General features: G+C 28.2%; 1 protein-coding gene across 1 annotated transcript in view; it reads right to left on the bottom strand.

Annotated features, from left to right (window-relative positions):
* LOC109605472 (protein still life, isoform SIF type 1-like) overlaps window positions 1-16,893 on the bottom strand; it is a 167,336-nt gene extending 150,443 nt beyond the window's left edge. The window contains exons 1-11 of the mRNA XM_049966193.1: window positions 16,777-16,893; window positions 10,736-10,920; window positions 8,337-8,455; window positions 7,379-7,592; window positions 6,297-6,425; window positions 6,085-6,242; window positions 5,514-6,031; window positions 5,108-5,315; window positions 4,898-5,054; window positions 989-1,045; window positions 743-929 (exon numbers count right to left, since the gene is read on the bottom strand). Coding sequence (XP_049822150.1) covers window positions 743-929; window positions 989-1,045; window positions 4,898-5,054; window positions 5,108-5,315; window positions 5,514-6,031; window positions 6,085-6,242; window positions 6,297-6,425; window positions 7,379-7,592; window positions 8,337-8,455; window positions 10,736-10,920; window positions 16,777-16,883 — 2,039 coding nt within the window. The 5' untranslated portion in view covers window positions 16,884-16,893. The remainder of the gene's footprint in view (window positions 1-742; window positions 930-988; window positions 1,046-4,897; window positions 5,055-5,107; window positions 5,316-5,513; window positions 6,032-6,084; window positions 6,243-6,296; window positions 6,426-7,378; window positions 7,593-8,336; window positions 8,456-10,735; window positions 10,921-16,776) is intronic.
* Window positions 16,894-27,205: the final 10,312 nt, after the last annotated feature.

The following is a 27,205-nucleotide window of genomic DNA, read 5'->3' as shown; positions in this document are numbered from 1 at the left end:
ATTTTAAAGGTTACTTTACTAATTAATTAAAAAAAAATTAAATAGTACCTGTTAAAAATGGATTTACAGTTAATAAAATAAATTACTTTTAATATAATCAACTTATTCTTAGAATTTGTTTAATAGTAATTAATTACAAATAATAAAAATACTACAATAATTATACTTAATATACTTGATAATGATTATTATTTTTTCTAACATATATGTTAATATAATATAATTAATAATATATATAATTTTTTAAATAATAATATTTAATTTTATTTAATTAATTCATTAATATATAAAAGAAAATATAAAATTCAAATATATTATAAATATTTTCACATTTTTTAGAATATATATTCTGAAATTGTTATACTTTTATCAATAATTATTGGATTATTAAATTGAATTATATATTATTACACAAGATAAAATTGTACTATAATAAATATACGTGTTTTCGTTGAATCAAGTTTACATGTTAAAAAGACATACCAATTTAAAAAATTAATATAACATACCCTAAAAATATTGAATTTTAATAAAAGGTTTTTAATTACAGCCTACATAATTGCTTATAACTTTTTTGTGCACTGCAATATAGAAATTACATCCTATCATTAATTAAAAATGCTTTAATTACTGCATCCACGGTAATCCCCGAAGACACGTACGCCATTATCCCTCATAATTACAACATCCCTCCGAAACTAATTGACTACAAGATCGGCTCGAATCAAGCCGACAACGTTACCTGGAATTGTGGTCGCTCAAGTATCCGCGTTCCCGTTCCCGCTCCTTCTCCCGCTCCCTGATCAATTCGTTCCTGTCGCTGTAGTAGCCGTCCCTGTCCCGGTCGCGTTCGCGGGACATGTTGCCCCCCAGTCGGTGGGAGAGGGGCAGCGTTGATGATTTGTTCATGGAGGCGCTGGACGACGGTCCTGCGGGACAGAAAGTTGCGATTAGGTTTGAAAATTTTGGGGGTGGTCAGGGGGCTTACGTTTTCTGGGTGGGTAGGGGCTGCGCTGCGTCGAGCCGGGCAGACTTTCGGCGAATTCTGGAAAAATAAAAGTGAGGGGGTCAGTTATTCACTCGCAATATAAAATCTATTAACAAAAGCACAATTTTTTCTTTATTTGTATACTTATACTTATTATTGTTACTGTTAATATTGTTATTGTTCATTTTTTCTTTCATTTTAACCTTGACAATACTCTCTTCTATACATTTTTATTTTTATTTATCAACCCTTTGTGATACTTAAGCAATGGGTAATTAAAAGAAACTTTCGGTAATATAAAAAAAAATAAATATTCGAAAAAATATGTTGATTAAACTTAATGTAAATACGAAAAATTGGAATTATCTTATAAAAAATTTAATAAAATGACTAGTTTAATAAAAATTTAGGTTGTTTTATAAATAATACAGAAATAATCCTTAAAAATTTTGAAGTAAATTATAAATTATATTTATGTATATATTCTAGCACTATAAATACATAATGTGATGTAGAATAAAGGGTAAGTTAAGATTGATGGGGGGTATTTAAAATACTTCAATAAATTTAAAATATCTAAGTATTTTCTTATAAAATGATAATAAGAATTGATAAATAACTTCCTGAAATTTATTAAATAGGTTGGGATAGCTAGAGGTCTATCTAAAGAACTTCTATAAATTTAAAATAAACAAAAAAATGTGAAATTAATAATAAAAATATCAGTATCGAAGGATTTTCTTATAAAATGATAATAAGTATTGATAGATAACTTCCTGAAAATCATTTTAAATTATTAAATAAGTTGGGACAGCTAAGGGTGTATCTAAAGAACTTCTACAAAATAAACAAAAAATGTGAAATTGATAATAAAAATATTAGTATTGAAGAATTTTCTTATAAAATGATAAGAAGAATTGATAGAAAACTTCTTGAAAATCATTTTAAATTATTATATAAGTTGGGACAACTAGGGGTGTATCTAAAGAACTTTTATAAATTTAAAATAAACAAGAGAAATGAGAAATTAATAATAAAAATATTAGTATCAAAGTATTTTCTTATAAATTGATAATAAGAATTGATAGATAACTTCCTGAAAATCATTTTAAATTATTAAATAAGTTGGGATAGCTAGAGGTGTATCTAAAGAACCTCTATAAATTTAAAATAAACAAAAAAAATTAGAATTTAATAATAAAAATATTAATATCGAAGGATTTTCTTATAAAATGATAATAAGTATTGATAGATAACTTTCTGAAAATCATTTTAAATTATTAAATAGGTTGGGATAGGTAGAGGTGTATCGAAAGAACCTCTATAAATTTAAAATAAACAAAAAAATGAGAATTTAATAATAAAAATATTAATATCGAAGGATTTTCTTATAAAATGATAATAAGAATTGATAGATAAGTTCCTGAAAATCATTTTAAATTATTAAATAAGTCGGGATAGCCAGAGGTGTATCTAAAGAACTTCTATAAATTTAAAATAAACAAGAGAAATGAGAAATTAATAATAAAAATATTAGTATCGAAGTATTTTCTTATAAATTGATAATAAGAATTGATAGATAACTTCCTGAAAATCATTTTAAATTATTAAATAAGTTGGGATAGCTAGAGGTGTATCTAAAGAACCTCTATAAATTTAAAATAAACAAAAAAAATTAGAATTTAATAATAAAAATATTAATATCGAAGGATTTTCTTATAAAATGATAATAAGTATTGATAGATAACTTTCTGAAAATCATTTTAAATTATTAAATAGGTTGGGATAGGTAGAGGTGTATCGAAAGAACCTCTATAAATTTAAAATAAACAAAAAAATGAGAATTTAATAATAAAAATATTAATATCGAAGGATTTTCTTATAAAATGATAATAAGAATTGATAGATAAGTTCCTGAAAATCATTTTAAATTATTAAATAAGTCGGGATAGCCAGAGGTGTATCTAAAGAACTTCTATAAATTTAAAATAAACAAGAGAAATGAGAAATTAATAATAAAAATATTAGTATCGAAGTATTTTCTTATAAATTGATAATAAGAATTGATAGATAACTTCCTGAAAATCATTTTAAATTATTAAATAAGTTGGGATAGCTAGAGGTGTATCTAAAGAACCTCTATAAATTTAAAATAAACAAAAAAAATGAGAATTTAATAATAAAAATATTAATATCGAAGGATTTTCTTATAAAATGATAATAAGAATTGATAGATAACTTCCTGAAAATCATTTTAAATTATTAAATAAGTTGGGATAGCTAGAGGTGTATCGAAAGAACCTCTATAAATTTAAAATAAACAAAAAAATGAGAATTTAATAATAAAAATATTAATATCGAAGGATTTTCTTATAAAATGATAATAAGAATTGATAGATAAGTTCCTGAAAATCATTTTAAATTATTAAATAAGTCGGGATAGCCAGAGGTGTATCTAAAGAACTTCTATAAATTTAAAATAAACAAGAGAAATGAGAAATTAATAATAAAAATATTAGTATCGAAGTATTTTCTTATAAATTGATAATAAGAATTGATAGATAACTTCCTGAAAATCATTTTAAATTATTAAATAAGTTGGGATAGCTAGAGGTGTATCGAAAGAACCTCTATAAATTTAAAATAAACAAAAAAATGAGAATTTAATAATAAAAATATTAATATCGAAGGATTTTCTTATAAAATGATAATAAGAATTGATAGATAAGTTCCTGAAAATCATTTTAAATTATTAAATAAGTCGGGATAGCCAGAGGTGTATCTAAAGAACTTCTATAAATTTAAAATAAACAAGAGAAATGAGAAATTAATAATAAAAATATTAGTATCGAAGTATTTTCTTATAAATTGATAATAAGAATTGATAGATAACTTCCTGAAAATCATTTTAAATTATTAAATAAGTTGGGATAGCTAGAGGTGTATCTAAAGAACCTCTATAAATTTAAAATAAACAAAAAAAATGAGAATTTAATAATAAAAATATTAATATCGAAGGATTTTCTTATAAAATGATAATAAGAATTGATAGATAACTTCCTGAAAATCATTTTAAATTATTAAATAAGTTGGGATAGCTAGAGGTGTATCGAAAGAACCTCTATAAATTTAAAATAAACAAAAAAATGAGAATTTAATAATAAAAATATTAATATCGAAGGATTTTCTTATAAAATGATAAGAAGAATTGACAGATAAATTCCTTAAAATCATTTTAAATCACTAAATAAATCTAAAACATTTGTATAATAATTATAGTAGAAAAAGTATTATCATTTATAATATACACAAATTTAAATTTAAACTTAAATAACTAACTTAAATAACAATTTATATAAAATTATATCTTATATAATTTGAGATTTAATTGAATCTTTAGATAAATTTCTGTTTATAAAGATTATAAATGTTAATAATTTTTCAAGGAACTAATATTTTTTATATCAAAAAAATATTTTCAGTGCCTTTATGTTATTTTCTTTGTTATAATTATTATTATTTGAAATCAAAAATCAATATAATATAATACAAAAAATACAAAAAATAATATTAAGTCTAATTAATGATTCGTTTCATAATTATAATATATAAATATATTTTTATATATTCAATTAATTAGTATATTAATATAAAATATTTCAAAATATTTTTAATTTTATATATTTGTTTATGTTTGGGTTTTTATTATTGTTATATACTACATTCTAATATATTTTTATATTGAATTTATTATTTTTTATCTGTTGTGAGAGAATTTGGTACTCTAAAGGGATTGTATGATTTACTACTAATATTGCAGTACACTAAAGTACACTAAAATGATGGAGAAAACATTCTATTAAAACATGTCTTCTTTAAGTAAACTTCGTTGTCTTCCTCTGAACCCACCTAAATTTTCCATGCTTTGCGTCAGCAGAGCCTCAAAAGTATGCAAACTATAACTTTCCGCATCCATCCCTTTCGCCAACGTATTCCTAAGATGCATTTCGTATTCCAGCAATAACCTACTAGTCGGTGAACCAGGAGTTGGAGTTGCATTGGAATTCTAAAACAACCCTGGTGAATTAACTCCAAAGTACAATTAAATACAAACAATACCTGATGGTGCATGTGCCTCTGCCTCCCGTAATGATGGCCACTTTGCTCCGGATCTGAGTTACCGTTGCTGGAGCTGGGCGTCGTGGCGTAGCACTGGTTGTCGAAGATGACGTTGTCGGATGGTGGCGACAGGTCACCGCAAGCGCCCCGCTCCAGCTCTAAGTAAAGACCCCTGCCCGGATAACCTCGCCCTATTTCGTGCGACGATCTGTAATTGTAACTGATTTTTTACTGGTTAATGTTGGGTGTTCAGTGTTTGCGATGGATCTGGCGAGAGAAGTGATTAGTAATGAGGCGAGGAGGTACTTAAATGTAAATCCCTATGTTAAATAACTTCAAGATTTATGAGATTTACATTTAAGAAGCTACAACTAACATCAGGGAACAACCTGAACGAAATCAATACCTTGAACTGGCAAACCTAGAGTTCTGCGACATGGCAGACCTAGGATGGGGGTGTCCGGACTCCGGTTCCGAGTGTCTGCCGTTGTTGTTCGGGTGTCTGTGATGATGGGCCGCGTTGTAATAGTTGTACCTCCTCCTCCCCATTTCCGGGGACGTTACGGGACTCTCCACACTGGGCATGGGCTTCAGCATTCTCTTCAAGGTGTTACTGTCCAAACTCATGGGGTTCTCCCTGTTCATGTCCTCGGTGCTTTTGCTCTTGTTCCGGCGGTTGGTCAGGTTGTTGTTGAGGAGGTTGTGGTGGTGGGCACGTAGTTCGGCCTCTCTCACCATGTCGATTTCGGAGTAGTCCACCGACTTGGTGTTGGTGAGCACGTGATGCATGTTATCTCTCAGAGGAGGCCTGGTGGAGGTTGATGATGTCTTCGTTGACGATTGAAGGGTTCCGCCAGCTTGAGTGCCCTCGGATTTAGAAGATTCGGTTGTCTGGGTTTGAGATTGAGATTCAGTCTGGACAACCTTTAATGATACACAAATTTAGAACGACTTATTGGATGAAATAAAGGTTTTACCTGTGATCCAACGTTATTTTCAGTTCCAACGGAAGCAGTTACTGTCTTTGGTCCAGTGGATGTATTGGAAGTCATGGTACTGGTGTCGGATTGCTGTTGGACACCTCGGTCCCTCATCTGTCTTGTTTGGCTGCCCTCTCTTTGAGCACCTTTGGTACCTAAAATGCTCATATTTTAGGATTAATTGGGTTGTAAAGAAGTTTTTCCATTACCTTGTGATCCAGTCTGTGTAGCACCAACGTTATCATAAAGACTAGTGGAAGATGTTGCAGCTGTTACTTTGTCACTCTTGCCTTCGGTGTCTAATGCCCTAGTTTGAGCTCTGGGCAATGTCGACGAACCTACAACCAATACCAGTTTTGTAGTTTCAAAAAGATAAACCAACTTGGAAACAACGAAAATAGGAAAACTTTCGTCACTTCCTGGATTATTAAAGCTTCCAGTCTGCAAAAACTTGATTAACAGCCCGCCAAGTAAAAACCGAATTCAAAAGTTTCATGTTAAGGCTCCATTCACCGTACGTTCCCATTTCGCCATCCACTTTAGAAAGCATATTTTATTAACGTCCCGAACGTTTCCCGGAATAAGAAAGAAATCCCCTCTGATAACAATACATTCGGTCATAAGCCACAATATAAAAGTTGCATGAGGGCCATTTATAAGGCCCGGGCTCCGTCGCTTCCTCCTTCATGAATGTGTATCCTAATAGATGGCGGGGACTTGTACGTGATTCCCGGGATCACGTACAAATAACGCGAAAAATTCACAATCCAAAAAATTGATGCCGTCCCACTCAAACATCAAGAATCGACGATATTCTGAATAATCCTGACGAAGCTAGCAAAACCGGGCCACAATTTTATTCCCACAAAAGACTCCGTTCGGTCATTGTACAGTTGGTGGATGTGAAAAATTGCAAGCGTAAGATTTTGACTTTTTAATCGCACCATAAATAATTTAGACAAGAGCAGTCGTTAAGAAGCGAAGCAGCCATTGTGTGCGAGTCTGGCTGTATCGTAACTTGTACGAGGGCCATGCAGATAAGGCCCGGAGGTGAAAAATAGTGAGCTGTCACGTTACGAGTGTCTGACTTGCTTTATGGAACGTTTCCCCGTTTCCCTTGTCCGTCTAATCTTGACTAGCATCGCAGTTTTCACTTAGGGAAACACTCTTATTATCTTCTCATTAACGTGATCCCTCAACAATTAAAACCGGCCCTCCGTACCTTATTTTTTGTAACAAACAAAGAACACAAGAGATTGATGAATAGAAGAATTTCTTAGCCTTCCATTACCTCGGTATCGGGGGTCCTGGGCCCTCAGTCTGGCGTACTGTTCGGCCGTCATGCAGGTGCACTGCGGCTCCCTCGAACGGTTCGGGGAGGCGGGCGTGCTCAGCGGCTTCCTCTTCGTCTTGAACTTCTGCTTGTTGGGCGGCTCCAGCTTCAGGCTGTACGACGAGGAGGCCTTGCGGCTGAACTTGAACGACGGCGACTGCAACAGATCACACTGCGTTTAATAAGCATTTTTTCAACCATCTACTGATCGGTATGTGGTTGGTGATGATGCTTTTATGGTGCATGGTGCTCTTAAGTTTCGTTAAACGTGAGATTCTTATGTGACCTTTGTTTGCCTAGCACTGACCACCATTTTTTAATGTTTATAAGCTAGTCACAATAATTTATTAATTGGTGACGACTTATGGTGGGCAGTGTTAGCAAATTAATGATGGTTTTATCAATATATACAAATACATAACATAATGATAATCTAACAAATAACTAAGAGTTACCCAGATTAGTTTTAAACAATTATTTATCCTTCCCTTTATTAATATAAAGTACAATGATTCAGATAGTAATATTTATTGATTAATTAATTGTTATTGTTTTTATTATTAATAACATATTTACACAGTATTATGTTACATGCAAACTTTGTACAAAGAATATAAAAGCATTGTTGCACTGACCTGTAGAAATGAATCCACAAAATACATATGAAAGGTTAAACATATTTCAGCAATAACCAGTGTGATTTTACACAGAAAATTGTTTTGTTGAATGTGTGTTTATTGAATTTGCATCGGAGTCTGTATTTAATTTTATAATAACAAATATTATTTAGTTAAATCCAGCCATATTAAATCAAATAACATCCATATTCGGTATGTTTGTTTAAATATTTCGATTCGAACAAAATATGTATGTTGTTTATTTTACGGTTAATATTACAAAAACTTTTAATACTTACACAACATTCTCTAAATTGCTTAGCGTCTATTGGCGAGGTAAAATTCAATCCCCACGTGTCATTGGTCATGGGATCCTTCCAGTATACAAAACATTCTGACGCTTGTCCTATTCTTGTACCTTAAAAAAATAATAATAAATTAATCATTATATCCTTAATATATTTTACATTGATTTATTATTATAATCAATTAAAAAAATGAGAAAAGACACAGTTGTTAAACAAACAAAAAAAACAATGAAATTTTATTATTTTTTTATTCAAAATTTTAACCTATTAAAAAATTAATTATAGGAACTTTTAGAAATTCTTAATATTCCTATTATTTATAATTTAAATTTTAAAAATTCAGTATATAATATAGAAACAAAAACTAAAGAATATGAGAAAAATAAACTAAATAAATTTATTAGTCTAATATGTTTTTAATTTTCAACAATTTATAAATTAAGATATTACTCAAAAAAAAGTTTTTTAAACTAACTATTTATAATATAGCAAAAATACTGAAAAATATGAAAAAGCACTTAAATTTAATAGTTTTTAATGTTCAATAATTTATATAATAAAATATTTTAAATTAGCATGTATTAATAATATAGAAAAAATACTGAAAAATATGAAAACAATAAACTAAATAAATTTAATAAAATACTTTAAATTAGCTTATTAATAATTTAAATTAATATATACATAACAAACAAGTTTTTAAAACTTAAAAAATTAATTTGAATTAAAATATATATATATATATATATATATATATATATATATATATATATATTTAAATTTGCTTTTTTATTATAGAAAAGAATATTTAATATTTCTTATTAATTTTTTTATATATTTATATTTTAAAAATTCAAAATAAAAATATAAATCAATGTATTAATTTTAAAAAATATTGAAAAATATGAAAAAAATAAACTAAATTAATTTAATAGTCTAATACGTTATTAATTTTTATCAATTTATAAATTAAAATAATTTAAATTAGCTTATTAATAATTTAAATTAATATATAGAAACAAAATTTTTGACTTACATAAAAAACATTTAATACATAAAAAAAAATAATATTTCTTATTTATAATTTATATTTTAAAAGTTGAAAATAAAAAATAAGTCAATGTATTAATAATATGGAAAAAAGTACTGAAAAATATAAAAAATAAACTTAATAAATTTAAGAGTCTAATACATTTTTAATTTTTATCAATTTATAAAATAAAATATTTTAAATTAGCTTATTAGTAATTTAAATTAATATATATATTTAACAAAAATTTAAACTTACAAAATTGATTTGAATTGACAAAAATATAAAATTTTTGACATTTCCTTGTTTTAATATAAAAAGGTAATTCTTAATATTTCATATTTAAAACTATATTTTAAAAATTGGAAATAAGAAAACAAATCAATGTATTAATAATATAGAAAAAATAATGAAAAATATAAAAAGAAATAAACTAAATAAATTTAATAGTCTAATGTGTTTTTATTTTTGATCAATTTACAAATTAAAATATTTTAAATTAGCTTATTAATAAGTTAAATTAATAAGTACTTAATAAAAAAGTTTTTTAAACTTACAAAATTAATTTGAATTGAGAAAAACATAAAAATTTTAACACTTGTTTTAATTAAAATAAGATATTCGCTAATGTTTACTAATATTATTAAATTTTAAAGATTAATTCAAAATATTTGAAATTTTTAAATCTCATATAATTTCAAAATTTAGAACTTACTGAAAACAAATAATTTTTACCTACGTACATATTTTTAATGGTTTTTTATTAATAGATTAATTGTAACTGAATAGAAACTGATTACTTAATAGAATAACTAAAAATATTTTAAAAGATTTTTATTCACATATTCATGATATTAAAAAAAATATGAGCCTGACATATTTCATTTCTCAAACTATATTTTATTATTTTAGACATTTTTAGCATCAAATTAAAAATTACTTATTTTAAGAATAATTTATTTAGGTAGATTAGACGTTTCATTTCAATAATTAATGTTTGGGTTTTTGTAATTTTATATTCATATTGTATTATAAAATGTTTAATGCCAAACTAATGTAAAAAAGATGTTTAATAAAACATATAATTAAATAAAATAAAAAAGAGAAGTTTGTTAATTGGGGACAATTAAGCATCAAACAAATATCAATGCAAAATAAAAAAGGTGCATATATTATATATAATAGATAATGGAATTAGTTTTTTATTTTTTGATTGACTGCTTAATTACTATTCAAGATAAGCATCATTAGAGAGTAAGTTGTGCGTGAATTCAATTAGTGGGGGCCGTAGTTATTCATCCGACAATCCACTATGCGAAATTGGACGGTAATAATTAATAATGCCCGGCAACCTACGTACCGGGTTGGACGAGCCGCACGTCGAGGATTTTGTCGACCTGCGAATTGTAGGCCGTGATGTGGAACACACATTCCGGCGAGTCCTGGATGCAGGTGATGTTCACGGGCACCAGGTCCTCGCTCACCTGCTGCCACTTCACCGTACCGGCGCCGCTCGCTGACACATGAAACACCTCGGCCCATAATCTGGAAAAAATGACAATCAAATTAATAAAAAAATTCTCTCAAATTATGAATCTAGTTTTTAATCAGCAGAAGAGGCAAAGGAACATTTCAATAAACAGCATTTCTCTTATGGTAAAAAATAAACTCAAAGAAGGTGATGAATTGGAAGTTCAAGAAAAGGAAAAACTAAGAAATAATTATCAAGGAACAACAGACAACTGTAAATATCTGAAAGAGATACCTTAGTAGAAAGAACAGTTATGGTTCAATAGAGGAGGTTCAGCAGGATGATGAGGATTAAGTATATGATAGAAAGAAGAATAAGAAAACGGATCCAAAAAGGAGTAAAAAGAAACGTAACTGATGTAGAAGTATTTGGAGATTCTTATGATGGTGATGAAGAAGATAGAGAATTAGAATTATATTATAGATATTATATATAGATTTAGAACGTGTGTTTGAAGATTTCTCTTATGGTGAAAAATAAACTCAAGAAAAATGATGAATTGGAAGTCGAAGAAGAGGATAAGTCTAAGAAAGGATTATCAAAGAGGGACAGACAACTGTAAATACTTGAAATTGATAGCTTAGGAGAAAATACAGATTATGGTTCAATAGAGGAGTTTCAGCAGGATGATAAAGATGAACTATATGACAAGAAGAAAAATAAAAAAGCTGATCCAAAAGGAGTAAAAAGAAACGTAACTGATGTAGAAGTATTTGGAGATTCTTATGATGGTGATGAAGAAGATAGAGAATTAGAATTATATTATAGATATTATATATAGATTTAGAACGTGTGTTTGAAGATTTCTCTTATGGTGAAAAATAAACTCAAGAAAGATGATGAATTGGAAGTCGAAGAAGAGGATAAGTCTAAGAAAGGATTATCAAAGAGGGACAGACAACTGTAAATACTTGAAATTGATAGCTTAGGAGAAAATACAGATTATGGTTCAATAGAGGAGTTTCAGCAGGATGATGAAGATGAACTATATGACAAGAAGAAAAATAAAAAAGCTGATCCAAAAGGAGTAAAAAGAAACGTAACTGATGTAGAAGTATTTGGAGATTCTTATGATGGTGATGAAGAAGATAGAGAATTAGAATTATATTATAGATATTATATATAGATTTAGAACGTGTGTTTGAAGATTTCTCTTATGGTGAAAAATAAACTCAAGAAAGATGATGAATTGGAAGTCGAAGAAGAGGATAAGTCTAACAAAGGATTATCAAAGAGAGACAGACAACTGTAAATATCTGAAATTGATACCTTAGTAGAAAATACAGATTATGGTTCAATAGAGGAGTTTCAGCAGGATCATGAAGATGAACTATATGACAAGAAGAAGAATAAAAAAGCTGATCCAAAAATGAGTAAAAAGAAACGTAACTGATGTAGAAGTATTTGGAGATTCTTATGATGGTGATGAAGAAGATAGAGAATTAGAATTATATTATAGATATTATATATAGATTTAGAACGTGTGTTTGAAGATTTCTCTTATGGTGAAAAATAAACTCAAGAAAGATGATGAATTGGAAGTCGAAGAAGAGGATAAGTCTAACAAAGGATTATCAAAGAGAGACAGACAACTGTAAATACCTGAAATTGATAGCTTAGTAGAAAATACAGATTAGGGTTCAATAAAGGAGGTTCAGCAGGATGATAGGGATGAACTATATGACAAGAAGAATAATAAAAAAGCTGATCCAAAAAGGAGTAAAAAGAAACGTAACTGATGTAGAAGTATTTGGAGATTCTTATGATGGTGATGAAGAAGATAGAGAATTAGAATTATATTATAGATATTATATATAGATTTAGAACGTGTGTTTGAAGATTTCTCTTATGGTGAAAAATAAACTCAAGAAAGATGATGAATTGGAAGTCGAAGAAGAGGATAAGTCTAACAAAGGATTATCAAAGAGAGACAGACAACTGTAAATACCTGAAATTGATAGCTTAGTAGAAAATACAGATTAGGGTTCAATAAAGGAGGTTCAGCAGGATGATAGGGATGAACTATATGACAAGAAGAATAATAAAAAAGCTGATCCAAAAAGGAGTAAAAAGAAACGTAACTGATGTAGAAGTATTTGGAGATTCTTATGATGGTGATGAAGAAGATAGAGAATTAGAATTATATTATAGATATTATATATAGATTTAGAACGTGTGTTTGAAGATTTCTCTTATGGTGAAAAATAAACTCAAGAAAGATGATGAATTGGAAGTCGAAGAAGAGGATAAGTCTAACAAAGGATTATCAAAGAGAGACAGACAACTGTAAATACCTGAAATTGATAGCTTAGTAGAAAATACAGATTAGGGTTCAATAAAGGAGGTTCAGCAGGATGATAGGGATGAACTATATGACAAGAAGAATAATAAAAAAGCTGATCCAAAAAGGAGTAAAAAGAAACGTAACTGATGTAGAAGTATTTGGAGATTCTTATGATGGTGATGAAGAAGATAGAGAATTAGAATTATATTATAGATATTATATATAGATTTAGAACGTGTGTTTGAAGATTTCTCTTATGGTGAAAAATAAACTCAAGAAAGATGATGAATTGGAAGTCGAAGAAGAGGATAAGTCTAACAAAGGATTATCAAAGAGAGACAGACAACTGTAAATACCTGAAATTGATAGCTTAGTAGAAAATACAGATTAGGGTTCAATAGAGGAGTTTCAGCAGGATGATGAAGATGAACTATATGACAAGAAGAAGAATAAAAAAGCTGATCCAAAAATGAGTAAAAAGAAACGTAACTGATGTAGAAGTATTTGGAGATTCTTATGATGGTGATGAAGAAGATAGAGAATTAGAATTATATTATAGATATTATATATAGATTTAGAAAGTGTGGTTGCAGATTTATAGTATATAAAAATATTTAAAATATTTTTCTTTTGAAATTGTAATAAAATAGAGTTTAAATAATAAAATCCGGTTTTTATTGTCAAAATTTAAAATTCAATCACAAAAATAATAAAAGAGTAGTTTAAAATTTTATTGTTATAGTTCCATTCATTTATAAAAATAATAGTTTTCGTAATACCAATAAGTTTTAAGGGGTTAATGGCAGTGTCCAATGTAGTGTGGCTTAATAATAATAAATACAGTTCCATCGGCCGTCGAAAACGGTATCGTTGCAGGAGTGCAATTACGGCGGCCACGGCCGCGACATAAAAACGGACCTAGTGGAGAAAGATGTAATTAAGAACGTGGATTTATCGGCAATAAACAACGATTATTGGCTGTAAATTCACGGGGAAAAAGTAAAAGTGCACGTTTGCCGGCTCTAATGGACAGCCACGGCATCGGCCTCTCGCGTCGCGATTGCCGAAAATCAATCCGTCCCGACCGATGTTTCGGCCCTCCACCGAAACGAAAATCCTTTCAGCCCTATTTCCTACGGAGCCCGGACCAAACATACTTTTCGTGTAAGTGGTGTGTGATTTGAATATATTTCAGTCGGGTTATATCATTATTTATTGCCACTCCAGTCGTATTATTACTTTTATGTCTATTTTATATTCTACTTTCCCTTCTCTGCATCATGAATAGGCTCTTTATAAAATTAATATCGATAACTGATCATGTATTATTCATTATTCGTAAAATATATACTGTTTTCTCAAATTAACAGTGTAACGAAAATAGCTGAAATTTTTATATACATTTTTCCAAAGATTTCTTGATTTTTTTTTTTCAAAAATGTATCAAGTCACATATTATTTATAAGTTGGACAGAAAAAGATATTTTCTAGTTAAAAATATTGTTATTTTTAAAAAATAATAAAAAAATAATATAAATAATAAAAATAAATTATGCCTTTATATGAATTAAACAATCAAATTTCTATTAAATATTTATTTATTTTATTTATAAAATTCTTATATATAAATATATAAAATTTTACAGAAAATGTACCGAATATTAATATTTTCAATATCGAATCTAAATATTGAAATTTTAAATTATTAAATTTCTATAAAAAATATCAAAGATGCTTTTAATTCCAATAATTATAGATTTTTTTCTATATAAATATATAAAATTGTATAAAAAAATTCCAAAATTGTCAATAATTTCAAAAATATGTCGAAATTAAAATTCTAAATATTGAAATTTCAAATTATTAAAAACCAAATAAAATTACACAAAATAATATATGATGAAATTTCTATAAAAAGTATCAAAGATTCATTTAATTCGAATAATTTACACAATTTTTCTACATAAATATATAAAATTATATAAAAAATATACTAAATATTAATAATAATTTCTAAATATTGAAATTTGAAATTATTAAAAACCAAATAAAAATGCACGAAATAATATAAGGACAAAACATTCAAATTTCCATTTAAAAAAATCCCAAATATTCTTTAAACTCCAATAATTAAATTTTGTCTATATTAATAATTTTTATGACTAAATTAAAATTGTATATTCTAAATATTGAAATTTTAAATTAATAAAAACTAAATAAATATACACAAAATAATAAATGAACTAAACATTCAAATTTTTATAAAAAAATATCAGAGATTCATTTAATTTCAATATTCAATTCAATATTAATAATAGTTACAAAATTAGATGTAAATAACTAAATTTTTAATTATTAGAATCCAAAGAAAAATGCACAGAATAATTTATGAACTAAACATTCAAATTTCTATTTAAAAAAGTCCCAAAGATTCTTTTAATTCCAATAATTATAGATTTTTTCTATATTAATATGTAAAATTACATAAAAAAATACCAAATATTGATGATAATTTAAAAATTGCCTAACTTAAAATTGTATATTCCAAATATTGAAATTTTAAATTATTAAAAACCAAATAAAATTACAAAATATTATATAAATACAAATATCTATTTAAAAAAAAAAACAAATATTTTTTTAAGTCAAATAAATTATAGAACTTTTCTACATAAAGATATATAATTATATAAAAATATACTAAATATTGATAATAATTTCAAAATCATACATAATTTAAAATTGTATATTGGAAATATTGAAATTTCATGTTATTAAAAACCAAATAAAATTGCAGAAAGTAATATATGAACTAAATATTCAAATTTTTATTTAAAAATATCCCAAATATTCTTTTAATTCGAATAATTTACAACATTTTTCTATATAAGACATTTTTCTATATAAGATATAAAATTATATAAAAAATATACTAAATATTGGTAATAATTTCAAAATTATGCATAATTTAAAATTGTATATTCTAAATATTTAAATTTCAAATAAAACTGCAAAAAATAAAATAAAAAATCCCATATATTTTTTTAATTCGAAGAATTTTTTATTTCCAAGAATTTATAATGTAACATTGTGTTAAAAATTAAATAAAAAGAGTTTAGTTTCTGAATATTACTAAAGTAAATCTATTCAGTATTATCATTGTTTTTGAAATATTAAAAAATTGTTATTAATTGTAATAAATGAAATATATTATAAATATTATTTACATATTAATGTTATTTTAGTACATTAGACGTTTTAATTATTAAAAATATTTTAACTAAAATAAAAAATATATTTTAAGAATATAAATTATAATTAATTAGCAAAACTATTCAGTGTTTTTGAAAATCATTGAATTACCCAGAATTCTTGATATAGAGATAGAGTAATTTGTATAGAGTATATTGTGTTATGTTTTACGAATACCAATTATTAAATTATTAAACATTTAATCATTTTTAAGACAATAAAATGACACCCGGAAGTTCCACAAACTGAACTGCCGATAAATCAATCATCCAGTCAGGAAGAGTTAATTAAGGCACCGCAACTACACAAACAACTGACAACTGACTTAAATTACCTGAGCAGATGTCCGTCGCGACGCCTGCTCGTCTGCCATGGCGAGTCCTCGTAGCGGTACGCCTTGCGGATGAGCGGCGCGCAGGAGCAACTCAACTTGTTGCCCATCTGTGCGGGACACCGGCACTGCTCCCTCTGTCACCACATGTCGGCAGCGCCGCCCGCACCGCCGCCGCCCGCCGCCCCGCCGAACTCGCCGGCCCGGCCGCTGCCGCCCCAGGCGCCCCTCGCGCCCCTGTTCAGCGACTGCGAGCGCTGGTGGTGGCCCGGACCGAGGCCCTTTCCCAGATGTTTGTGCTGGAAATGAACAACAACCAATTGGTAATATACATATATTAATATTATAACACCTACGTTGACGAAGAAGCAACATGAAAAGATGTAATGAGGTGAAAGGTGAAGAAACAATAATAAATACAATATTTATTGTATTTATAATACTAATACAAATTTAAAATTTTCATTTATTGTAAAAAAATATGATTATTAATAGAAGTAAAGTATACAGTTAGAAAATAAAATAAAGTTAGAACATTATACTTTCTTCCTGTAGTAAAAATATTAACTATGAATAAATTCAACACACGTAAAAACCATAACAGTTTACTTTAATAGTTATTGTGCAATAAAAATGGATATCAGAATATTTACTAGCATGACATAGTAAATCCATAAATCTAATTTTAGACGACGTTTAAACTATTTCTTTCATAATTGTTTCGGATATATTAGTAAACAAGCTAAACGACAAGGTATTAATAGTACGGTGCAACGAACTTGTATGTGGGGCATCCAAAGCCACAAATTCGGTGAGTGTGTCACTGATGGTACACACTCAGAAATACCTTTGAAAGTTGATTAACATTTTAATTTTAAGTATCACTCATGGTTTGTATAAAAAATACAAGAACATATACACAAGTAGTACCCCATAATCGCAATCAAAAATTTGGATTAATTTTTATAATTATCTTATTAAAACTAATTTTTCAAATATACTGAAAAAGCTCTAATAAATATAAATAAAGTAAATTTTCCAAAATTATCAAAAAGATTATAATTATTGCCTAAAATATCATAGAAATTGCTATTAACAATAAAAATTCAATTTATTATTAAAAGCTCTACAGATCCTGAAAATATGATAAGTTGTCAAATTAATAAAAAAATTAAATAAACTTACAAAATTAAACAATTCCGTTCATCACAGACCAAAAGTTTGGATGAATTTTTAAAATTATCTTAATAAAACTATTTTTTCAGATATACTGAAAAAGCTCTAATAAATATAAATATTGTGAATTTTCTAAAATTATCAAAAAGATTATAATTATTGCCTAAAATATCATCAATTGCTATTAACAATAAATTGTATTATTATTAAAAGCTCTACAGATCCTGAAAATATGATAAGTTGTCAAATTAATAAAAAAATTAAATAAACTTTGGATTAATTTTTAAAATTATCTTAATAAAACTAATTTTTCAGATATACTGAAAAAGCTCTTATAAATATAACTAATGTGAATTTTCTAAAATTATCAAAAAGATTATAATTATTGATAAAATATCATAGAAATTACTATAAACAATAAGAATTCAATTTATTATTAAAACTTCTAGAGACCCTCGAAATATGATAAGTTGTCAAATTAGTAAAAAAATTATACAAACTTACAAATTAAACAATTTCGTTCATCGCAGACCAAAATTTTGTATTAATTTTTAAAATTATCTTAATAAAACTGATTTTTCAGATATACTGGAAAAGCTCTAATAAATATAAATAATGTGAATTCTCCAAAATTATCAAAAAGATTATAATTGTTGCCTAAAATATTATAGAAATTACTATTAACAATAAAAATTCAATTTATTATTAAAAGCTCTGTGAGCCTGAAAATATAATAAGTTGTCAAAACTAATAAAAAAATTATATAAACTTACAAATTAAACAATTTCATTCATCGCAGACCAAAATTTTGTATTAATTTTTAAAATTATCTTTATAAAATTAATTTTTCAGATATACTGAAAAAGCTTTAATAAATATAAATAGTATGAATTTTCTGAAATTATCAAAAAGATTATAATTATTGCCTAAAATATCATAGAAATTGCTATTAACAATAAAAATTCAATTTATTATTAAAAGCTCTACAGATCCTGAAAATATGATAAGTTGTCAAATTAATAAAAAAATTATATAAACTTACAAAATTAAACAATTTGGTTCATCACAGACCAAAAGTTTGGATTAATTTTTAAAATTATCTTAATAAAACTAATTTTTCAGATGTACTGAAAAAGCTCTAATAAATATAAATAATGTGAATTTTCTAAAATTATCAAAAAGATTATTATTATTGCCTAAAATATCATAGAAATTATTATAAACAATAAGAACTCAATTTATTATTAAAAGCTCTACAGACCCTCGAAATATGATAAGTTGTCAAAATAAATAAAAAAATTATATAAACTTACAAAGTTAAACAATTTCGTTCAACACAGGCCAAAAGTTTGTACTAATTTTTAAAATTAACTTAATAAAACTAATTTTTCAGATAGATTGAAAAAGCTCTAATAAATATAAATAATGTGAATTTTCTAAAATTTTAAAAAAGATTATAATTATTGCCTAAAATGTCATATTTTTAGTATAAATAATAAAAATTAAATTTATTATTAAAAGCTCTGAGGACCCTCGAAATATGATAAGTTGTCAAATTAATAAAAAAATTATATAAACTTACAAAATTAAACAATTTTGTTCATCACTGGTCAAAAGTTTGGATTAATTTAATATTTATCTTAATAAAACTAATTTTTCAGATATTCTTAAAAAGCTCTAATAAATATAAACAATGTGTACTTATTTATCGTGTAAGCTTTTTTTATTTATTTTAAATTAATTTACAATGAAAAAGGCATTTCTAATCTTTTAAGGATTTGTTTTTTATTTAAGAAATTATTTTTATAAATTGAGTATATTTTTAAGATAACAAAAACTTTTAAATTTCATCAAAAATTTATATTTTTCAATTAAAACAATTATTGTCATCATGTTTGCTCAAAACACATGTCTACAAATAACTATTCTGTTTCTTTTTAATGTCAAATTCGTAGTATTTATCGTTTCTATCTTTTAATAACCATCAAATAACAATCAGAGCCTTGACAAACAAGAAAACAACCCAATAATCTAAACCTAAATCATCAATTTTATGTGGTCCTCGAACCTTTCATCCAACGTGCAACCCTTAACAACACCCGCATCCGACCCACCGTGCGTCCCGACAGAATCCACGACCGTCTGGACCTCTCTCTCACCCGCACTCCCGACAGTCTCCGTTCAACGTACATGCTGCGCCCCTCCCATCGAGCCGCATCGATCGGGCGTCTCTCCCGGCTCCGGTGACGTCACCCACCCCAACCAACACCGGTCTGTGGGTCCGAGCCACTACACTCCATCCACATCCACTACTACAAGGTCTCTCCCCCTCGGTCCTGTCTCTGCCCGTGCTCCCGGCACTCCGTGGTTATCGTCCTTGGCATAAGTAGCCGCTGTCATATTATGTGATTATGCAAATTTCGGACGGCTCTCCACTCGACGGTGCTACTGTTAATCGGAGTTAAATCGTGTCGAAAGACCTCTTAAATAGAGACACACTTTAACTTCATTGGTTATTTATAGGAGCTTCTTTTGATGGAATTAAGGTTTCCGGCTTTAATGAGCTTCATTTTTAATTAATGGGGGGTAAGAGTATTCAAAAGTAGGTAACTAACAGTTCCAGAATTTTATATTATTATAATTCCCTCCTTATAGAACTAATACAAACTGGTACAGTACTAACAATTCTCTACATCATCTTTAAATTATTTGAATGAATCTTCATTTCAATGAGAACTTTCAGCCCATCAGCAGGAATCAGGAAGACTGATCAGTATGGTACTATCTAGGTACTATCTTGAGAAGACTGGTTAAATATGTAGAAACAAAAGGCTAACTTCTCATTAACTAATTTAAAATAGAGAAGCTTCATATAAATGAACCCCATCCTCAAAAATGTCTTTAAATATTCCAAATTCTTCGCCAATGTCTTTAAAGTTGAAGTTAGATTTCAGCCAGTTCAGAATTAAACAGAAATATAATATCCAGAGTCATTAAATTCTTAGTTTTTTAACACTTGCCTCTAAAGTTTTTGACACAAAAATGATTCAGTCATTGAATTTTGCAGTAATTAAATGATTTTAAACTATACACTCTTCACGTTCTTCTTCAATTCTTCAATTATAGAACTTAAACTCAATTAAACATCTAAAGAAAGTCCTACAGATTCATGTATTTCGTGAGCTCAAAACTGAGAAGACTTGTTAAATATGTAGAAGCAAAAGACTAACTTCTCATTAACTAATTTAAAATTGAGAAACTTCATACAAATGAACCCCATCCTCAAAGATGTCTTTAAATATTCCAGATTCTTCGCCAATGTCTTTAATGTTGAAGTTAGATTTCAGCCAGTTCAGTATTAAACAGAAATATAATCTCCAGAGTCATTAAATTCTTAGTTTTTTAACACTTGCCTCTAAAGTCTTTGACACAAGAATGATTCAGTCATTGAATTTTGCAGTAATTAAATGATTTTAAACTATCCACTCTTCACATTCTTCTTCAATTCTTCAATTACAAAACTTAAATTCAATTAAATATCGAAAGAAAGTCCTCCTAGGCTCAAAACTGTCTGATTCAATCATTTTGTTTGTTTACAAAATTACTTATTCAGGAGTGGTGTAACAAATGAAAGAAAAAACTGGTTAAAACTACTGTGATTAATGCAATCTTCTGTAAGCCGGAACTTTAATGCCATGTTTTTCATATAGAACAAATAAAGAAGAGCAAAACTTGGCCAATTAGATTTCCCCAACAATATTTAATCCGCTCCAGTTTCCACTTTCCCGGAAGATTTGATCCGGCAAGAAGTTGGATGCAAGGCAAACATCCCCGCATTTAACTAATTTAAAACGGCGCAATAAGATCCCTAATTGAATCTTTCCGCATCTTCGTCCCGTTGAACAGACACTCGACGAACGGCCGTGTTAAACGTCGCGGCGGCCGACGCCTCCCAACGCAATCGGCGTCTCGACGCTCTACACACACAAATGTGTGTTTTTGGGAAGTTGGACGGGTTGTCACGAGTGTGGCGATAGACTGAGTGAATGAGTGACTGGGAATTTCTGATTGGAATCGGGATTCTCTTTCGTACTTTTGTTTCTTTCATCTTATTTTGGGTACAGGAAAATGTATTTTATTCATTCTTTCTTTGAAGTAACTTTTATTGAACAAAATAATCAACAAATTCTATCCGGAACTGAAGGCAAATATCAATTTTGTCCACCCCTCTATAATTATATAGGTTAGATAAACACTGGATGACTAAAATGGTGAACTTTCCATTTATCATTTTGCTTCTTCAGAGTGGCATGAAGAAGCAGAAGCCCTTTTCATTAACCAAAGAGGCTCCTCTTTGAGTAAGCCTTTCTTGAACTTCGTTCATTGATAATTTGGTCTCTCAATAGGTGTGTAAAAGTCCATGAACAGCCCACGATAAAGTCATCAAAATCTTTTTTAGATTAACAGTGTGTTCTACAAGATTTACCAGCTTCAATCCAACCCAAGATGGACAAGGATTGACTTCAAAAACTGGACTAAAAAGTTGTTCGTGTCCAACAAACATTTACCTCGTCAATTCATTCAGTTTTATGAAAGATTTAACCTGAAATTTGAAAACCTAATCCCATCAAATAACAATCAGCAACACAGATATTATTAAAGTGCTGCATTACGGCCAAAATGCGAGTTCGCAATTTCGGATGAAATTTAATAGTATGTGACAGTGTTTGAAGGACTTTTATTAGTAGCGCTCGGTTCGTCGAGGGTGAATATTTGAAAGGCGAATCGATAAAGGGCTAAGTGCCAAAAACAAAAATTAACCCGGTCTCGTACTGAAATATGCTCCACATTCCCACTACGAAATAATCTCGGTGTAATACATTAAATCGATTTTATTTATTGGTAAAATAGCCAACCTGATGAAGTGACTGAATTAATTGAACGTGCATAATATTATTTATTCATAATCCACTACTTTATGGATAATTATAATTAATTTTCCGGATCAGCGACGCGAAAGTTTCTTAGATGAGTGATGAGCATGTTAATATCTATTCTTGGCTGATATTGATTTGCGAGTTGATGCACCGCATCTCTTTAATTATCTCCCCCAGCTCCAAGTTCATACTAATCTTCCGTACAGTTAATAATTTTCCGACATGTTTTGAAACGCTTTTAATATGTTTCGCAACGTTACAAACAATACAATGATATTAACGGATTTTATTAAACTCTAAAAGCACTTTATGACCAACAGCTGATGCAGTAAAATTTGTTTTATTACACGAAAAGAATTTCTATTGTCTGAATGCAGTAAACTTTTAATAATCACTACAGTACATTATTAGCACAAAGTAAACTTCTAATTCTTGACACTACATATTGCCCCACATACTGTTAGTTCCTATTCATTTTTATCAAGTTTAATATAGATTTTACGGTATTTTTGTTTACTTGGCATTAAAAAATTATTAATAATATTCAGTGACGCATATAAAAACTCTATAATAATAATGGATTTGTTGTTAAATAAAGAAATTTGTGAAAATTGTGACAAAATAAATTAGTTAGTTAGTTAGAAGAATAAATAATGTTTTAATCACAGAATAAATATTCATTCTTTAGAACCTTCAAATTCTTATATTCTTTAGATTTTTTAAATTCTTCAGATTTTTAAAAGTCTGCAAATTTTTTAGATTCTTAAAATTCTTAAGATTCTTAAGATTATTTAGATTCTTTAGATTTATTAGATTCTTTAGATTCCTTAGATTTTTTAGATTCTTTACATTCTTTACATTCTTCACATTCTTCACATTCCTTACATTCTTTACATTCTTTACATTCTTTACATTTTTTACATTCTTCACATTCTTCACATTCCTTACATTCTTTACATTCTTTACATTCTTTACATTTTTTACATTCTTTACATTCTTTACATTCTTTACATTCTTTACATTCTTTGCATTCTTTACATTCTTTACATTCTTTACATTCTTTACATTCTTATTTCAGAAACTTGAGATACTTCTGATGTTTCAGATTCTACATATTCTTCAGATTCTTGAGATATTTCAATTTCCTTTTTTTATATTTTTCAAATTTTTGGGAAAGTTCAAAATCTTGGTATAATTCAGATGTTTCGGATTAATAGATTTTCAGATTGTTTAGACTCTGTGATTATCAAGATTCAATAAATTCTATAATTTCTTTTTAAAATGAATAAATTTTGCAGATTCTTTATATTTTTTAGATTCTTTACATTCTTCAGATTCTTGAAATAATTTAAAATTTTGAGATTCTTCAGTTTTTCAGAGAAATTTCAGAATCCTTAGATATATCATATTTTTCAGATTTTTGAAATATTTTGAGTATCTGGTATACTTCAGATTATTCAGATTCGAATTCTCGAGTCTTTTTAAATTCTTCAGACTTTTAAGACAATTAATTTTTTACATTCTTTAAAATGAATAATTTTGTAAATATTTCTAAATTCTTCGAACTTTAAATCTTTTAAATTCTCTAAATTCTTTAAATTTTTTTAGATTATTTAAATTTATTAAATTGTTTAAACACTAGATAATCAAGATTCTATAAATTCTCGTTTTGAATCTATAATTTTTTCTTAAATTGATTAAACTTAACAGATTCTTTATATTCTACAGATTCTTGAGATAATTTAGAATCTTGGGATACTTGAGTTTTTTTACAGACATTTCAAAATTTTGAGATTTTCCAGAATCTTCAGATTCTTGAGATACTTCAGTTTTTCCATATTTTTCAGATTTTTGAGAAATTTGTTAACATTGTAAAATTCTTCGAACTCTTTAAATTCTTTAAAGCTTTTAAAGTCTCCAGATTCCTTAATTTTTATTAGATTATTTAATTTTTTTAGATTCTTTAAACATTGTAGATTTTCAAGATAAAATAAATTCTAGTTTTGAATTTATAATCTCTGTTTAAATTGATTAAACTTTACAGATTCTTTATATTTTTTAAATTCTTTACATTCTTTAGGTTTTTGAGATATTTTAAAATCTTGGAATTCTTCAGTTTTTTCAGATTTCTCAGATTACTTAAATTTTTCAGATTCTTCAAATTCTCAAGACTCAAATTCTTTAAATCTTTTTTAAATTCAATAGATTCTTTAATTTTTTTTTTTTTTTTTTTTGGATTATTTAAATTTTTTAGATTGTTTAAACACTATAAATTATCAAGATTCAATAAATTCTAGTTTTGAATTTATAATTTCTTATTAAATTTACATTATTTTAGATTATTTAAATTTTATTGATTGTTTAGACTCAATAAATTCCAGTGTAGACTTTTTAAATTGATTAAAACATTACAAGTTCGTCATTTTTCATATGATTTAAAATTCCACAAAATTATCTTAGGTTACAACCTTTTTGAGTAGATACATTAAGCATAGTTTTTTAAATTCTTTAAAAGGCTTATTATTTTTCTCACTATTAAAATTGTTTAAATTTTGACTTTTAGTTTAAATTATTTTTATTTTTTACATATGTTTAGTAACTTAATTATTTTTAGTTTCTTTAAAATACGTGTCAAAATCATGATCTCTTAATAATAATAATATTAGAATACTCTGATTATGTATAATACTTTTCTCGTAATTAATAAGATACATAAAACAATTTGTTTTGAGTTTCACTTTATAAAAATATTTACACATTTAAGTGAAAAGTAGTAAGAAAATATTTTTGTTTATGAAGATTTAAAAGTTTGTTATTGATACTAACTTCAACAACGTTTCATAAAACGAATTATTCTAAATATAACACTAAAAACATTAATGAACATCACCATTTGTGACGTACGTGCAATGTTAGAGTAAAGGAAAACATTAATTACAATTAATTAATTGTTTAAAAGCACAATTATATAATAAAATTTAAATTTTGCTTAAAAAAATAATGACACTGTTTACTACTAATTCACTAAAACAGGTGTATATTTATATTTTATTATCAGTTTTATTAATAATAAAATGAGTATTGATTGAAAGTGAGTGTAGACATTTAATGGAAATAATTAAAAACTTTATCGCACAATCAAATCGCGTCGATGCGCCCCCCCAGCCCCAAATTACAAAAGCAGAACAACCCGAGCCGCACGATTAGTGGCTTGTTTACAAAAATTAAACGTATCTCACGTTTGAATCAGTTCAAGTCGCCGTTAATCGATCCCCTTTGATTTTGCGGCGGAAAATGTAAATTTTTAGCGAAATCGCCCACGTACAGAAACCCACTTATCTTGCGCGAGTTTACGTGTAATTTTGGGGTCGCCGCAGCCTCCCACCGGCACCACCACGAGTCCACGAGCCCCGACAGATCCGAGGGGGGCGATCCGGTCTGGATGTTTACACAAAAACACACGGGGTTTGATTTACCTCTAGGTTGTTCCAGTTCTGGTGCGCGTTTATCTTTGCAGCCTCCACACTTCCCTTAGCTCCCATAATTCAGGCGCGAGCTTTGTCTGAAGCTTTTGTTGGTTACGGTCTAAATTATTATTTACGTGAGAAAACTTGACACTTTGTTTTGGCACAGGGTTGTAAACGGTTTGTTTAAAAAATGTCGGTTTAGTGGTTTGTTGTTTGTTTTAAAATAGGTACGATGCAGGTTAATTAAAGCTGTCGGTTTTGGCACTGACCGGACCGGCGGGCTTGCGGTACTCCAGACTCTCGACCGGACACGGTTTCCATGTAAATGTATAAATAGTTGTGTGGTGGAAATGCAATCGACCGTCGCCTCGCTTTTACGCGGCTGTTCAGGTCACACTGACGTTGGCGAAAGCTCCGAGCGGCGGCGCTGCGGCGGCGCGCTTGCGTCCCCCGCCCCGGCCGCCCGCGATGGATAAATAAAGAGACGTAATTGAGTTTTCAGGTGAGTTTTCTAATTGTGCCCCGGTCCGATTTTGCACCGAGACGCTCGCGTTTGAATTTCGCAATTGAAAATTGACGCGTGGGGGGCCCCCCAACACGACGGGGGGGCGCTGAAGGAAATTGGAGTTTTTTCGGCTTCGATTCGGGGGGTGCGAGTTGGTAATTCGGAAATCTGATTATTCCGTTCGCTTTGTTTGCCGGAATGATTGCCGAATTAGTTCTGGTTGTTCTAGGTCGCTGTTTCTAGTTTTTGCACGTCCAGACGGGGTTTAACTGAAATGCATATACAATTTTTGCTCTAACTTTGTTGGCAGATTCGTCTTGACATTCTTAAAGTACCTAGTAGTACTT

The sequence above is a fragment of the Aethina tumida genome, chromosome 4 (assembly GCF_024364675.1).
Source record: "Aethina tumida isolate Nest 87 chromosome 4, icAetTumi1.1, whole genome shotgun sequence".
Lineage (NCBI taxonomy): Eukaryota > Metazoa > Arthropoda > Insecta > Coleoptera > Nitidulidae > Aethina > Aethina tumida.
Note: the sequence above shows the minus strand (reverse complement) of the source record. Positions and strands in the feature narration are given on the sequence as shown.